Below are 14,965 nucleotides of genomic sequence, written 5' to 3' on the forward strand. Positions count from 1 at the left end.
AAATCTTCATATTGTACTTTGAAATATTCATCAATTCAGTGATAAACATTGAGAAGAGAGGTAAATCTTACTATTTAAGAAATCATTTCACAAAAAAATTGTGTGAAGATGATTGAAAAATAAAGAAATTTAGATTTTGGTGGGCTTAATGGGTACGCTTACCTTACACGGTGGCCTGAGCCCATTATAATTATAGTAGTGGTGGGGTGGCGGTGGTGAGGGGCTGGTCTATAGTATGGCAAAAATGCCCCGGGTGTTCTTTGTTTCGCAGCCCTGTCAATGACTGTATCAAAAGAGTAACTCCATGCGCTTCTGTTTGTGTTTTTGCATCTGGGAATTGACTGTGTTCTTGAAATTGAAATACCCGAGCAACACGGGTAAACTGTTTTCTGCTCTTTCATCAGAGTACAACATTCCAAGGGACTAACAGTTTTAGGTTAAACCTTCAGTGATGATGTCTGTGTGAACCGGAGGAGGCAGTTTTTGAATGGGGGATGGGAGGGTGGTACTTCTGTCACCCGTCTGACTTTTGACCTTGCTTGTTTCATTAAATCATTTCAGCCAGTTTAGACAGTGGAAAACTGATCCTGTCGTGTCCAGATGAACACAGAGGTGTGGTGTTGGGACATTACTACACAGCCTACAAGTTGTTAAGCCTATTTCAATAATGTGTTTATTTGAATGACTTATCATTTCAGTGTTGATATTACTGTATGTGAATTAATTATGTTAACAGCCATCAGATGCTACCACAGGTCTGAGTATAAATTGCAATTTGCCATTGACTGTGTGTGAGAGAATGACATGTTTTCCCACTGTGATGTCATCCCAATGTAATGCAGAGCCATAGAAAAAGGTTATCTTTTAACCTATTTGACAGCCATAGAACTGGCTCCTACAGTATGTGATGTAATGTAATGTAAAATCTTGAGCTACCCTTGTCTGGTTCACATCAGAATATATCACAGCTCAGTTGTTCTGGAGTTCCCGCTAGAGTGGTTCTTAACCTTTTTTTCTTAAAGCACCCCCTTACCTGCGCTCAAGACAAGCTGCGCACCCCCAACCAATACTTCAATACACACTAAAAATGATTTACTGTAAGTGATTAATTTCATTGCATGAGGGCCTGATTATAATGTTTACTTTCAGAATTTTGGTCACAACCTCAACACAAACAAATTCCACGCACCCCCTGAAATCTCTGGCGCACCCCCAGGGGGTATCCGCACCCCAGGTTAAGAACCACTGCGCTAGAGGAAATGACAATGTACTGCACACGAAGTAGAGACACCAGACCAGAGAAAATACAATTTATTACCCCTCTTTTATTCATCGGGCCACAGCACTAACTCTTGTGTGTGTCTGAGTAAGGTTTCAACCAACCTTACCTTCAATTGCAAATGTGTCCATAGACTGGTGCTACTTGTTGCTACAAATATGTTCAATTGTCTTCATTTTTCATTTTTAAAAAAGTAAATTATTTATAAATTGAGAAAAATATCCATCAGTGTTTCCTAAAAATGTTAAGCCTACGATATCTCAATTTTAATTACAGAGACGCATACAATGTACTGTGGAAACCTTTCAGATGTACAGTAAAATTTTTAACTACTTTCAGAGAAATCCTACAGGTGTTACTCCATACAAATATGGCCAATTCTATATCATAGCTCTGAGATTCATTTACATATGCGCATGTCTACTCAAATTCTGAGGAAAAAAATCCCACAGGTTTACCCTTCCAATTAAAAAAGCAAACAAAACAAAACAAAACAAAAAAACAAAAACAAATCTTTTTTTTCCCTCGAAAGGAACATGGAATGCTTTTGACACCAGGTCTGTCAGGTCTTTTTTTTTTAAAGGTAGGAGAGGATTGTGCCACTTCATACTGTAGACGTGACTGATCAGCCGCTGCTGTTACCCCAGCAGTGCCAACCAATCAGAGCCCTCCCTTTCTTGGCGCGTTAGTTCTCCTTGCCCCCGCGGCCCTTCTTGGCCGGCTTGGTCTTGGTCTTTGGGCTGCAGGGCTTGGACACCTTGATGGTGGCCTGGCAGTCGGCGTTGAACAGGGCCTTCTTCAGCGTGCCCGACCGGCTCTTGGTGCCAGTGGAGGTGTCACACTCTTGCCACCGCCCAAACTTGTACTTGCAGTCAGCTGAAAAGAAAAGACCAATCAGTTACTCGTCAACTATTATTAAATAAGCATTACATTAAGTATCAACTATATTACCCCCAGTGGTTACTATCATAACAGCAGAGTGATTTGTCAGAAAGCCATGTGTCCTTCTCTCAGCAGTTTCTACAGTATTTTAAACAATACCATTGTGCTGTGTTAAGATACGTAGCAGATACGGGACTGTTGTCTCACTGTTATAGCAGTATTATAACCCCAGTATTTAACAGACAGACGGACAGTGGAAATTATTCAACACACGTTAATCAGTACTAACATCTTACTGCTACCATACTATTTAGCTGACATCAGTTAAAGCTGTTTCTTTTATTTAGTAAACAAGTTTTTGCTGTACAGACATTGTATGCCTCAGTACTAGCTCTGGCAGTTAATTAACTGTTTGTGGTTGTAGCAGCATGACAGATGCTGATTTTAAATGGTGGTGACTTGGTGGACATTGGGGCAGGGCGGTCAAAAATGATGCGTGAAGAAAACCATAGACTGCACAAGAAGAATACTGGTAGGAAACGCAGATGGGAGTGAAATATGGGAGACACTTGAGGAAAATGGGAGTGTGTTGGCAGCTATTGTCTGACGGTCTCGCTTCCAAAGTCCTTCGGATGGGAGTGGCCTGATCGTGTGCATGTTGCTGTGTAAGGGCCTCCGCACACTGGTTCTGCCAAAGTGCGGCACACTACTCTGCCAACGTTTGATTCCACAATACAACCTCGTACACCGGCGCCAATGTCCACGGATGTCCGAACATTATGCGCCGGTGTGCAGGGTCATACAGAAAACAGGGGAATCGAACGTTGGCAGAGCAGTGCGCTGCACTTTGGCAGAACTGGTGGGCAAAGGGCCTTAGCCCCCCTTTGCAAGCCATGTTGAAGAGGAATCTCCTAATTTGTAATTTAAAATCTAATGCCATGTCATGTAACAGATGTGTGTGTCGCTATGGCCTGTTGGGGTCTTACCTCCAAACTCCTTCTTCCAGTTGCAGGGCACTTTGCACTTGTGCTTCTTGGTCTGCTCGTTACAGGTGGCCTCGCGCATGCCTGCTCCACAGTCCCCGGAGGTGGGCACACATCTGCCGTACTTCCACTCTGCACACTCGGCTCCAGCCTTCGCCTCCTTATTGCCCCTCTCTGAATTACACAGCAGAGCAAGAGAAAGCCATAGCGTTAGCATCAAAGACATATCTCTATAGATACCTATAGATGTGCATGACGTATTGATAGTTACAGGTATTTTTGATTGATTTTAAGTATTTTAACTGACCCCTTCATCATTTCACTTCATGCAAAATGTATGTGACAAATAAAAGCACTTGACTTGATATGCATGAGCGAGAGAGAGAGAGAGAGAGAGAGAGAGAGAGAGAGAGAGAAACTTTATTAATTCCCAAGGGGGGAATTGATTACCATATGGTCATACACACAACACATAACAGGAAGACAGGGCAAATACATAATAAATAATAGCTAAGAAATAAATAACAACACTCCATCATAAAAACACACAAAGAATCTCCACACCATTATAAAACCATTAAAACCATTAAAAAAAGCACTCAGCAGCTGTTGTGAAAAAGTCTGATAGCTGCAGGAATAAAAGCTCCTAAACTTTTCGATTGGAGCACCTAAGGAGGAGAAGCCTTTGGCTCCTGTCACTTTTTTGCGATCATGCTGAACAGTGGGTGGTCATCCATGCTCAGCACGCTTTTCATCTTCCTCATTGTCCTCTCCTCTAAAATCTGCTCTGACAAATTAAAACATACACCCCGCTTTCTTGATGACCTTATTTATCTTGTTTCTGTCCTCAAGTGACATCCCTCCACCCCAGCACACAACAGCATAAAATGGAACACTCGCCACAATCCCATGATAAAATGTGTTTCAAATAGGCCTCCCCAAGTCAAAGGACCTCAGTTTCCTTAAAAAAAAAGAGTCTTGACTGGGCCTTCTTAAATCACCCTGCTGTTTTCCCTCCAGTCCAGTTTGTTGTCTAGGTGGACACCTAGGTATTTGTAGGAGGGGACAGCTTCTACTGGATAAGCTCTAATTAAAATAGGAACAGGCACGTTTTTGTTTTTTCTAAAATCAATTATCAGTTCCTTTGTCTTCTCAACGTTTACAATGAGATGGGCATCTTCGCACCAGTTACCAAAATTATTTACCTCATCCTGACATGTGGCATAATTATCATTATTGATGTAGCCCACTAATGCAGAGTAATCTGAAAACTTCTGCAGATGACAGGAGGAACTACAATGTCTGCAGTCAGAGGTGTAAACGGTGAATAAAAAAGGAGATACAACTGTTCCTTGTGGTGCGCCTGTGTTTGTTATAATGGAGTCTGATATGCAACTGTGAATTCTTACGTACTGTGGTCTGCTTGTGAGGTGGAGTTATGAAGTTTAAAACCATGATCTATGTCTCTGGTAACCCTACTAATAGCCAGCGAATTGGATACACCACCACATCATCACATCACACCTCACCTCACCCCAAAGCAGGGCAGTCATGAGTAAGCGGTTAGGGCGTCAGACTTGTAGCCCAAAGGTTGCCGGTTTGACTCCCGACCCGCCAGGTTGGTGTGGGGAGTAGTTCACCAGTGCTCTCCCCCATCCTCCTCCATGGCTGAGGTACCCTGAGCATGGTGCCGTCCCGCCACACTGCTACCTTACGGCGCCATAGGGGGCTTCCCCCTTGGGTGAGGCATAAATGCAATTTGGTTGTGTGCAGTGCTCACTTGTGTGCTGTGGATTGCTGAGTCACAATGACAATGGGAGTTGGAGTTTCCCAGTTGGGCTTTCACTTCACTTCACAACAGAAGTAGCAGTGTACACATGCCCACTGGTGAGGTGCTGGCCAGAGGGGCAGCATATGACTACAAAGAGAATGATGGGCCCGCTCACTACTGGATCTCCCACATACTTAATGGTGCTGCTGTAATATTTCAAACTGTCTGTGTCTTCCTTTGCCTGTAGTGTGAAGTGTGGGGGCATCTCTTTTTTCCCATGACACCACACAACACCATCGTACCATACGGTACACATAATACATATTTCTCTTCATCTTCTCTTCAGCTTATTAATGGATATACCAACTACAATGAATGTATGGAACAATAATAATCATCATCATCATCATCATCACAATGATAAAAAAGTAAATAAATATTAAAATGAACTTGCAAACCACTTTTAAAAGGATGTAGCCCAAAGTGCTTCCAGTGTTTGGCAGAGGAACAGAGGACGGAAATACACACCATGCTTTGTTGTGCTGGCAGCAGAGGAAGTCTATCAGGGCACTGTGTAGAACTCCTACCCTTCTTAACCTCTGGCCTAACCAACTTAACCTTTGACCTTCCACATTGCTACACAGTCATTTGTGAACTTTGCATGACAAAGAACCAAAGCGACATTCACTCATGTGCTTTGCATAGTTTTCAAACAGGGACCCAAGACACACAGTCAATTTGACAGTGTTAATTCAACACTTAGAGAGTCCCATTGAACAGTCTTTTGGTTGGTCCTACGCTCTTATCTTAAGAGTTGAATTGATGAGCACTGCAGAACGTCTAGAATGTAAAACATTGCAAGTCAGTGAAACGTAAAAAATAAGTTCCCCTGCTGCCTTCAGCTTCTAAGTAAACTCAACTCGAGACTTTACTCAACTTGATGCTTTCTAAAGTTGAGTTAACTTCCAAACTTAAAGCAGCAGGGCAACTTCCTTTTTCACATTTAACTGGCTGCGATGTTTGACAGTGTTGCTATAGTCATGTAGCAGGTAATGTGTTTGGCTGACCTTTCTTTTTTGATGCCTCTGCTGCCATGACGATGGCCATCAGCAGGGTGACTAGCAGGAAGTGCCGCATTCTGCAGAAACAAACAAACAAACAAACACATATGATATACATGTACATGTAAAGACACACACACACACACACACACACACACACACACACACACACACACACACACACACACACACACACACACACACACACACACACACACAAACTTACACAAAAAAATGCATGAAATGCACAATAATGAACACACAAGTTACAGAGTTACACCGCTGTTCCACACCGTCAAGCACCTGTACCATATATTATATATAATAAGGACAGAGCACACCTGGAAAGTTGAACACAGCTTGGCTAATCTCCCAACCTTACCCCCATCCCTCATCTCTTGTCTCTCAACTAATGTCTTCCCAAAAGGGCCAAAGAAATATATTTTTCACAAGAACAAGGCCAACAGCCATCACATGCAAACACTCTAAACAGTGAAACGATGACGGTTGACCGATGACGTGGCTTATATACAGTAGAGCAGGGGTGTCAAACTCAAATTCACAGTGGGCCAAAATCAAAATGTGGGACAGTCATGGGTCGAACTCAATATTTATTTATTTATTTTTAAAACAAGCTAAAATTGTGCATGCAAAGGCAAATTTTACTAACACTCATTCCCATTGTATATGGTATCAAATATGCCTGCCCTGCCCTGCACCTATTTCTGCTGTATATGAAATGTGAGATGTTACAGATTTGGGCGTCACTTGTATCATGATGGTGTATGTGGCCAACTGTAATACACATTTTGAATGAGCTCACGGGCCAAATAAAATACCTCTGTGGGCCAAATTTTGCCCCCGGGGCGTGAGTTTGACATCCCTGCTGTAGAGTCTTGCACACGCAATTAAAGAGAGTTAGAGCCCTGTGAAAACACTCCAGACAAGGCAATGATGAGAGATGCAGAGCTAGTCCTTAGTGAAAACACACGGTAGGATAATGGACCTTAATGATGTCCTATAGGAGACAGGCCAGGAGCAGCCTTGGGGGAAAGAGGGAGAGAGAGAGAGAGAGAGAGAGAGAGAGAGAGAGAGAGAGAGAGAGAAGGAGAGAGAGAGAGAGAGAGAGAGAAGGAGAGAGAGAGAGAGAGAGAGAGGGGGGGAGAGAGTGCAACTGAACTGTGGTGGAAGAGAGAGGGGGCAACTGAGCAAGTGGGCCATCCCATGCTGCCCCAGGCTGAGTTAAGCTAATGTGTGTGTTTTGTGAATGTTTTAAGATCGTGTGTGTGTGTGTGTGTGTGTTTGCGTGTGTTCCCGTGTTTATGTGCTTGCTTGCCTGCGAGCCATGCGTGGGTGGGGGTGTGGGGGTCGTGTGCAGCAGAGGGTTACTGTATCACCCCAGGCAGTGTTAATGTGCTGTGTGAACCCTTTCAGATGGTGTGCATGTGTTTTGTTGTAAGTATGTTTTAAGATGGTGTGCAGCAGAGGGTTACTGTAGAGCCCCGGGGTGTGTGTGTGTGTGTGTGTGTGTGTGTGTGTGTGTGTGTGCGTGCGTGTGCGTGTGCGTGTGCGTGTGCGTGCGCTCGCTGCACTGCACAGGGTTGCGTGACTTGGTCCGTATGCACCCTGTAATTAGCGAGCTGGGTCTGGAACAGCTCTACTCCTATCCAGGTGTGTATGTGCCATCAGTTGCTGCCACTCGCTCAGGTGTGTGCTCCACACACACACACACACACACACACACACACACACACACACACACACACACACACACACACACACACACACACACACACACACACACACAAGCTTCCTGTCCGGCTTAGCGTACAAGTTTTGCCAAGATCTACAAAAAGTAGCTTACACTGCCGTGTGCTACTATATCCACTCAGCATGAGACACCAGGATGGCAAAGTAGTACAGGAAAGGAACATTAACATGCATGAGTATTAGTATGGCAACACGTGTCCATGACTTTCTATACTACACACTGTTGTGTACTTTTATTACTCAGTATGAGAGACAGAATGCTATGGCAAAGCAGTGTGGAACAGCGCACTGTCTATCTGTCTCTAAAGGCTTTAGAGTGGTGTTGTGTGTACTATTATCATTCAGTATACCAGATACCAGTATGGCAAAATAAGTATGGGAAAGCAGCATCAGCATGCGTTAGTATGGCAAAGTGGTCTACTTCTATGAAGGCTTTAGGGAGTGATGTTGAGTGGTGCTGTGTTTGTGGTGTTGTGTTGTGTGTGTTGTGGTGAGTTGAGTTCTGCACTGCATTATGTTCTATGAAGGCTTTAGGGAGTGATCGAGTGTTGAGGTTGAGTGGTGTGGTGTTGTGTGTGTTGCGTGTGTTGTGTTGAGTTCTGCACTGCATTATGGTGTGGGACCTGCCACCCACCTCAAAAGAGGTCTCGCATCACATCACTGTCTATCAAAAGGCCCGCGGACACAAAGGCATTCCACATCTAGGCCAGGGCACTGTGCTCTGCTCTTGTCTGCTCTGCTCTCCACTGCGTGAAAGCCAAGGCCCTTTCCTTTCCTCCTCCATTTTCTCCCCTCTTCTCTTCCTTTCTCCCCGTGGCGGCAGAGAGGGGTCGCCCCCATTATTCGGCCGGTCATAAACGTGGAGGGCTTTTGCCGGGTTTGAGTGGTTGTTGTGGGTGTGTGTGAATGTGTGTGTGTGTGTGTGTGTGTGTGTGTGTGTCTGTGCGTGTGTGTGTGTGTGTGTGTGTGTGTGTGTGTGTGTGTGTGTGTGTGTGTGTGTGTGTGTCTGTGCGTGTGTGTGGGTATGCATGTGTATGTTTGGGATAGAGAGAGAGAGAGAGAGAGTGTGTGTGTGTGTGTGTGCGTGTAGGGCTTTTTGCTGGGACACTTTTGTGTGCAGTGAGCGGTGCCCAGCAGGCCTTCGCACTGTGATCCGGCCATGTGAAGGGTGAGCCCAACACTCACAAACATACTTTCTCTCTCTCTCTCTCTCACACACACACACACACACACACACACACACACACACACACACACACACACACACACACACACACACACACACACACACACACCGCCACTCAAAGCCCCCAGCGCCTCAAAGGAACTCTGATTCATTGGCTTCACACAAAAGCTTCTTCTGGCCTGTTTTCACTGCTTTTAAAGGCCTAATGCTGGGCTCATGCTGGGGTGGGGGTGCAGAACTGGGGTGGGGGGTTCCTCAAGCTCCGCTGAATATCAACTTATTTGCATAAGAAGACAAAAAGAAAAACACTCTAAAGATGAAGAGGGTGTGACGCTCCCTTTTTTTCTTCTCGATGCTTACAAGGGTGTTTTAAAACTTCCTCATGAGCAGCGAGAGAGACTTGCTGTGTGTCCCCTGTGCTGTGGGCCCCCGATTGAAAGCCCGAGGACCTCTGCGGGCGTGGAGATAAGACTCAAATATTTACAGCGTTTTGTAGGACAGACTGGGCTTTCATTTGCATGGAAAAAACAGACTCCAGACAGTGACCTAATTTGGTCTGGTGGGCTTCCAGGGTCGCCATTACATTCCTGTTTGGTGATCAGCAGAATTTAGTTCTGAAGAGCCTGTCTCTGTTGAACTCATCAGACATCAGCAGCAGATCAAGTTCAACCTGACATAAGCAGTTTTTGTTTCATTGGTCACTCCTCTCCTTCATTACACAGTTAAATATTGTTTTTTTTTGCTGTTGTCGTTAATGGCGCCCATACAAAAGGGTCAGTATGGTTTTGGCAGCATTTGAGTCCCACTGAGGAATTGGGCCACAGACTAACAAACGGGTGAGCTCGAGCTGAGCAGACCCGCGCGCCCAACCTCTCTCTCATCCAGGTGGTCAGCGTCAGGCTACGCGCGCGCTTCATGACTAGAACTTCTCTTTTTTCTTAATCTGTTTTTTTTTTAAACCCACGAAAAAAAGCAGCGCAACTGTCTCAGAGAAAAGGCAACAATGTCCATATCCAATTATGTCTTCCATACTTACCATAGCCTACTTAGACATTAACATATGCTTTTAAATTCGTGACAAAACGTAGGCTACCTACATATGCTATCACTCACATCTGAAACGAATGAAACCTGGCACGGCCAGGGCTAGGCACCCTATCCATCAGAAGATGCAGCCAGTAGCAGTAGAGCTAGGGGGTGATGTGACCAAAATGACACATCTTGGTTTGATTAGGCTGTTGAAAGCACAATGCGGATTGCTACAGACACAAATAAAAACCGATTCAGCAAAAACACGAAAGCCGATATTTGTCGTGGTATATTCGCAGCTATTACGCACGAAATCATTCCACTGGTTACTGACAATAATAGGCCAACGCTATGGTGCCAGCGGGATGCCTTTTAATAAACAGATATGTAGCGACGTTTGTCGTCACATGAACGTTTCATGTTGGCTTTAGATGAATTCTGTTTACAGCTCCATCGAAAAGCTTTGCCCTCGAAGACCTCACGGTTTTCGTTTCATTAAGATATCATTTGGCTGTTTTTAATACGGCTTTTGCAAAACACTATAACTGATGGACAAAGACATTCTTCACACTGCATCTGCCAGCGTCAGCAAAATCGACAGAATTAACCTGCTAACGTGCGCCAATAGATAAAACACAGAAGATGTCACTTACTTGACTTTAGTGCCCCGTCACCGACTCGTCAATGCGCGCTGTGCGTGTGAGAGCTGACTGTGTTGAAGCAGGGAGGCAGGCAAGCTTTGTTTTTTCCCCCAACTAGTTTGAGCTGGTCCCTTACGGACCACATTTAAATCAGCCCCCCACGACCACACCACGTGACCACAACCAGACAGAAGAATGCGCAATTGTCGCCAACTGCCACGATGTAACCTCTATCTATGTGATAAGGTAGAAATAATGCATACATGGTTGTAGGTTACCTGTTTAATATGGGTGCTATACTACTTACTATATAACATCAATGGAACAATAAGAAAATGCAACCTTTATGGAACCTTTTAGTTTTCTCACTGCAAAGCTGTTTGAGTTGGTTTGATTCTCCATCAAAATTGTGTTTAGATTTGGTTTAGATTAGGAAAATACATAGACAGACTACTGTTTCTGAAAAAGACAACCCTATTGTGTGTGTGTGTGTGTGTGTGTGTGTGTGTGTGTGTGTGTGTGTGTGTGTGTGTGTGTGTGTGTGTGTGTGTGGTGTTTGTGTGTGTGTGTGTTGGTAGAGGCCAGGCGTGGCTGGCTGGCCATATCTTAATCTCCCCAAGCTACATTCCCTGTAGCCTAGTGACACCACTGATTTATGATTCCCGCACGCATGTCCCAATGTTTGCTGATCCCTGAGTAAGCCAAAGGCAGGCAGGTGATTCATTGAGACAACACAGGAAGGAAGGGTGGTGCCCTGTAACTGTTCACCGGTGGGTCTCAGTGCTGTTCAGGAGCAATCTAGTATTCAGGTCAACCAGTTTATTTAGCTGTGGTGAGACTGAAGCAGACACTTGGGCTTTATTGTGAGTGTGTAGGTGTGCGTGTGGTCAGTACTAGACATACTGAGCAGGTGTATTAAGAGGCGACTTTCAGCAGGGCCCCCCAAGTGAAATGTGAAAGGAATGAATATTTCAAAGAAATGTGCCACCACTGTAGCAAGCTGTTATTCACCATCCAGGGGCCTGGGGCCCCAAGCAGCGGCCTGCCTTACCTGGTGAGAAGATGGAGCTCCAGGTGTATTTAGAACTCGTCTACATGGTGAGCATCACCACTGAAGGCTATTCAGGTGAGCGGGTGCCTACTATAAAACAATTTCCATGTGTGAGAGAGGTTGGGAATAATCATACTCTCTTGCATGTGTTTACTGCTAAAGTAGGTATTGTTCCAATAGAATCACTTTACATAGTCCCGTTACCTTTTACTCTGTCATGTGCCCGTCACAACACCTCAACCCTCTCACCCCCCGTTCCTCATTCCTCATCGATCGCTGGAGGAAAACAGGTGTGAAGTACTGTATTACAGACCCTACAATGCGATCGAATTCACACAAACAAAATTATTGTTGAATGTGAGTGGAGTAGTGGCATCCGCTATTGAGAAAGTCTAGCACGTTTATTAAAGGGCCAGGTGCTGGCATCTCCGTATTATATGAAAGTGGAGGGGTGTTATTGTCTTGTCATGGGGCACCTCTTTATTATGTGAAAGTAGAAGGGGCTTTATTATGCTGTCATTATACAGTACTGCATGTGCCTTTGAAGTGGTGAAAGGTATATTCAACAGCAGGGCAGGGCCGCTGACAGCTTGAGCTGGGCACAGGGCAAAGTCATCTGAGAGCCAAACACCCCCCCACCCCCCAACCCCAACCCCTCCTCGCTTGCAGCTGGCACAGTGTAAAGAACAAACCATAATGTGGTAACTTATCATTTTAGTGGACTACCATTAAAGTTGTTTGTTGCTGCTTACCTTTATTCTGACTTCTTCTGACTTGCAACTTAGTCGTCTTTTGTTGGTTTTCACGATAGCTGTTTTCTCAAGTTGAGCCTAGTATATAATTTCTGAAAGTACTATAGTCATGGCAATACGGGCAACAGGGCAACAGGTACATGGGTAGACCTCAGGTGTTCTGATGAGCTCAGGTCAGGTGAGTGCAGTGTTATGACAGTTCCACAAATAAAATAAAAAATGCAGTGTTGATGATTTCAAGGCTTAGAGAGTTGGACCAAATACACTGGAATATTGTAAATAGACTCTCTAAGTGTTGAATTAACATTACATTTTTACTGTGTACCCTCATCTAGGCCCGAGGGGCAGGCAGGACAGGAGGTGTTGGCCTAGATTAGCGTTTCTCAACGGGGGCTGTACAGCCCCCCAGGGAGTGTTAGGGAGGCCCTGTGGGGGTGGGGTGGTGTTGAGAAGGATACAGCTGAGAGAGGGCGGTGCTCATTTGACATTAGGGGGCATTCTTGTATTTTTTTTTTTTAATACTGAGGGAGGCGTTGGCAGGCTTATGATGAGGTCAAAGGGGCGTTGGCAGGCTTATGATGAGGACAAGGGGGCATTTCCTCAAAAAAAAGGTTGAGAACCACGAGCCCACATGATCAGGATTGTGATGTGAGCAGTCAGACTTGCTCTGTGGAGGAGAAGAGCTGTTCATCTGGACGGGTGGGATTCCTGAAGTGTTGGAGGTTTTCGAAATCACTGGCGTTTGCCTGTGTACTGTATGTGTGCACAGGAAATACCATGATACGCTAATGAGAACTCAACTCAAGGAGGAAATACACTGCCACGCTAACCCTAAGTCTTTGGTCAATGACACCTTTGTTGCGTAGGTTTAGATGGTTTCAGATTAGGTCTTTGCATCTGTACACTGACACTAGCACATCTCAACACTACTAGTAACCCTGGAGAACTGCACTGATTTTACATCAGAGTTCTCCTTTAACTCAGCCCAGTGACGTAAACACTGCAGACTAACAAACCATTGTCTAAACCAACTGACAATATGCAGAAAAGGCACAGTGACCTAAATATGAATAATTATGATGTCCACATGTGGCTTATTCATACCCCTAGATAAGTAAATGTACCATGAGTAATCTTGAATGGACAGGCAGGCATGCATATGAAATAAATCAAAACATTTCCTGTTCCAAGTAGACAGCAAACAATTGTTTATTGTTTCAAGTAAACAAAAAGCAACAAGCTCCCACTCCCATCAGAGATATGACCTAACATATCAAACTTTTAACATATTTTGTTTACATCTCACACACTTTACTCCATCAAACATCATAGACAGGAGGCATTCTGAGGTTGCAATGGGATAATACAAAGACATCATTCAATCTAACCAGCACACATTGCGTTAAATGCTTTATACAAATATATCTTCTAACTCTGAATTGCACAGCAACTCAAAAGAGCATGGACAAAGCACATACTGGCGACATATTAAAGCTCTCTGGTAAACGGACGTAAGTGCCTGAAAAGTTGGATTAAATAACACTAAAAAGTCAGAGGTACGGTACATACAGTATATTTTACAAAAAAAAAAAGTTTAATATTTTCTATCGTTATTGTTTACCCAGAACAGTCGATATGTGCTAGAAAATACAGTATACAAGCAGCGAGTCACACAAAGCGGACACGAACAGTATCATAAGGAAAGAGGCGGCTGTGAACCTCCATAAGTGGCAGATACCAATGCTTCAGCTTCCCCAGTCTGTAGAGGAGCACAGCGTTCACAGAGATCACCTGTGTTGTAGTGTTAGCAGTGATGCAGGAAACACCTGTCCTAGGGTAGTAGCAGTGATCGTCTGCTAAAGTCAGTGTGTTATTCTGGTCCAAATACAGTATGTACAGGTTTTAGTAAGAAGCTCACAGCGCATGAACCTTAGAGCAGCACTGGCACAGAGACAGAGACAGAGACAGAGACAGACAGACAGACAGACAGACAGACAGACAGACAGACAGACACACACACACACACACACACACACACACACACACACACACACACACACACACACACACACACACACACACACACACACACACACACACACACACACACACACAGGCTGACATACTGCTGTGCTCAAATTCGGCTGCCCATCTGTCTCGTTTGTGTCCGTAACAACCATGCCCTTAGAAACAACCAGGAAACGGAACGTGGCATTGAAGAGTGATGCCACAAAAGCAGCGAGTAATGTCGTCTTTGCTGAAGGCATGAGCATCACTCTGAAAACACCCTGCTCGCCTCGACATTTTTTCTAAACACCATTGGGCACGGGCATTGCCTGAGACATTAGGCATTAAAATGTGACTTAAAAGCTTATTAAAAGTAAACATCTATGTATACATGTATAATATATAAAGTACTCAGAGAATAATAGGATAAAATAACAATAATAGTCATCAGAATCATACGTAAACATCTATAGAAAGCACTGAGTAGAACAGCCATGGGGATGGGCATGTTTTAGCGGTTGGCAGTTGGGCCACCTGCCGGTGTGCCACCAGA

The 14,965-nt window shown here is 44.5% G+C and overlaps 2 protein-coding genes across 4 annotated transcripts in view; both read right to left on the reverse strand.

The window, feature by feature from the left end:
* Positions 1 to 1,295: 1,295 nt before the first annotated feature.
* mdkb (midkine b) lies at positions 1,296 to 10,737 on the reverse strand. The gene is made up of 4 exons (XM_063195935.1): positions 10,615 to 10,737; positions 5,983 to 6,053; positions 3,148 to 3,318; positions 1,296 to 2,155 (listed from the first exon to the last, which is right to left on the reverse strand). Exons 2-4 carry the CDS (start codon positions 6,050 to 6,052, stop codon positions 1,965 to 1,967), a joined length of 432 nt encoding a protein of 143 aa, XP_063052005.1. The 5' UTR covers position 6,053; positions 10,615 to 10,737; the 3' UTR covers positions 1,296 to 1,964.
* A 2,854-nt stretch (positions 10,738 to 13,591) lies between these two features.
* Positions 13,592 to 14,965, reverse strand: part of dgkzb (diacylglycerol kinase, zeta b) — a 73,377-nt gene continuing 72,003 nt past the window's right edge. For all 3 annotated transcript variants that reach the window (XM_063196448.1, XM_063196447.1, XM_063196449.1), the window contains one exon: positions 13,592 to 14,965. This exon is cut by the window's right edge and continues 1,393 nt beyond it. The gene's annotated coding sequence lies outside the window, so the exon portion shown is untranslated.

The sequence above is a fragment of the Engraulis encrasicolus genome, chromosome 4, assembly GCF_034702125.1.
Source record: "Engraulis encrasicolus isolate BLACKSEA-1 chromosome 4, IST_EnEncr_1.0, whole genome shotgun sequence".
NCBI lineage: Eukaryota > Metazoa > Chordata > Actinopteri > Clupeiformes > Engraulidae > Engraulis > Engraulis encrasicolus.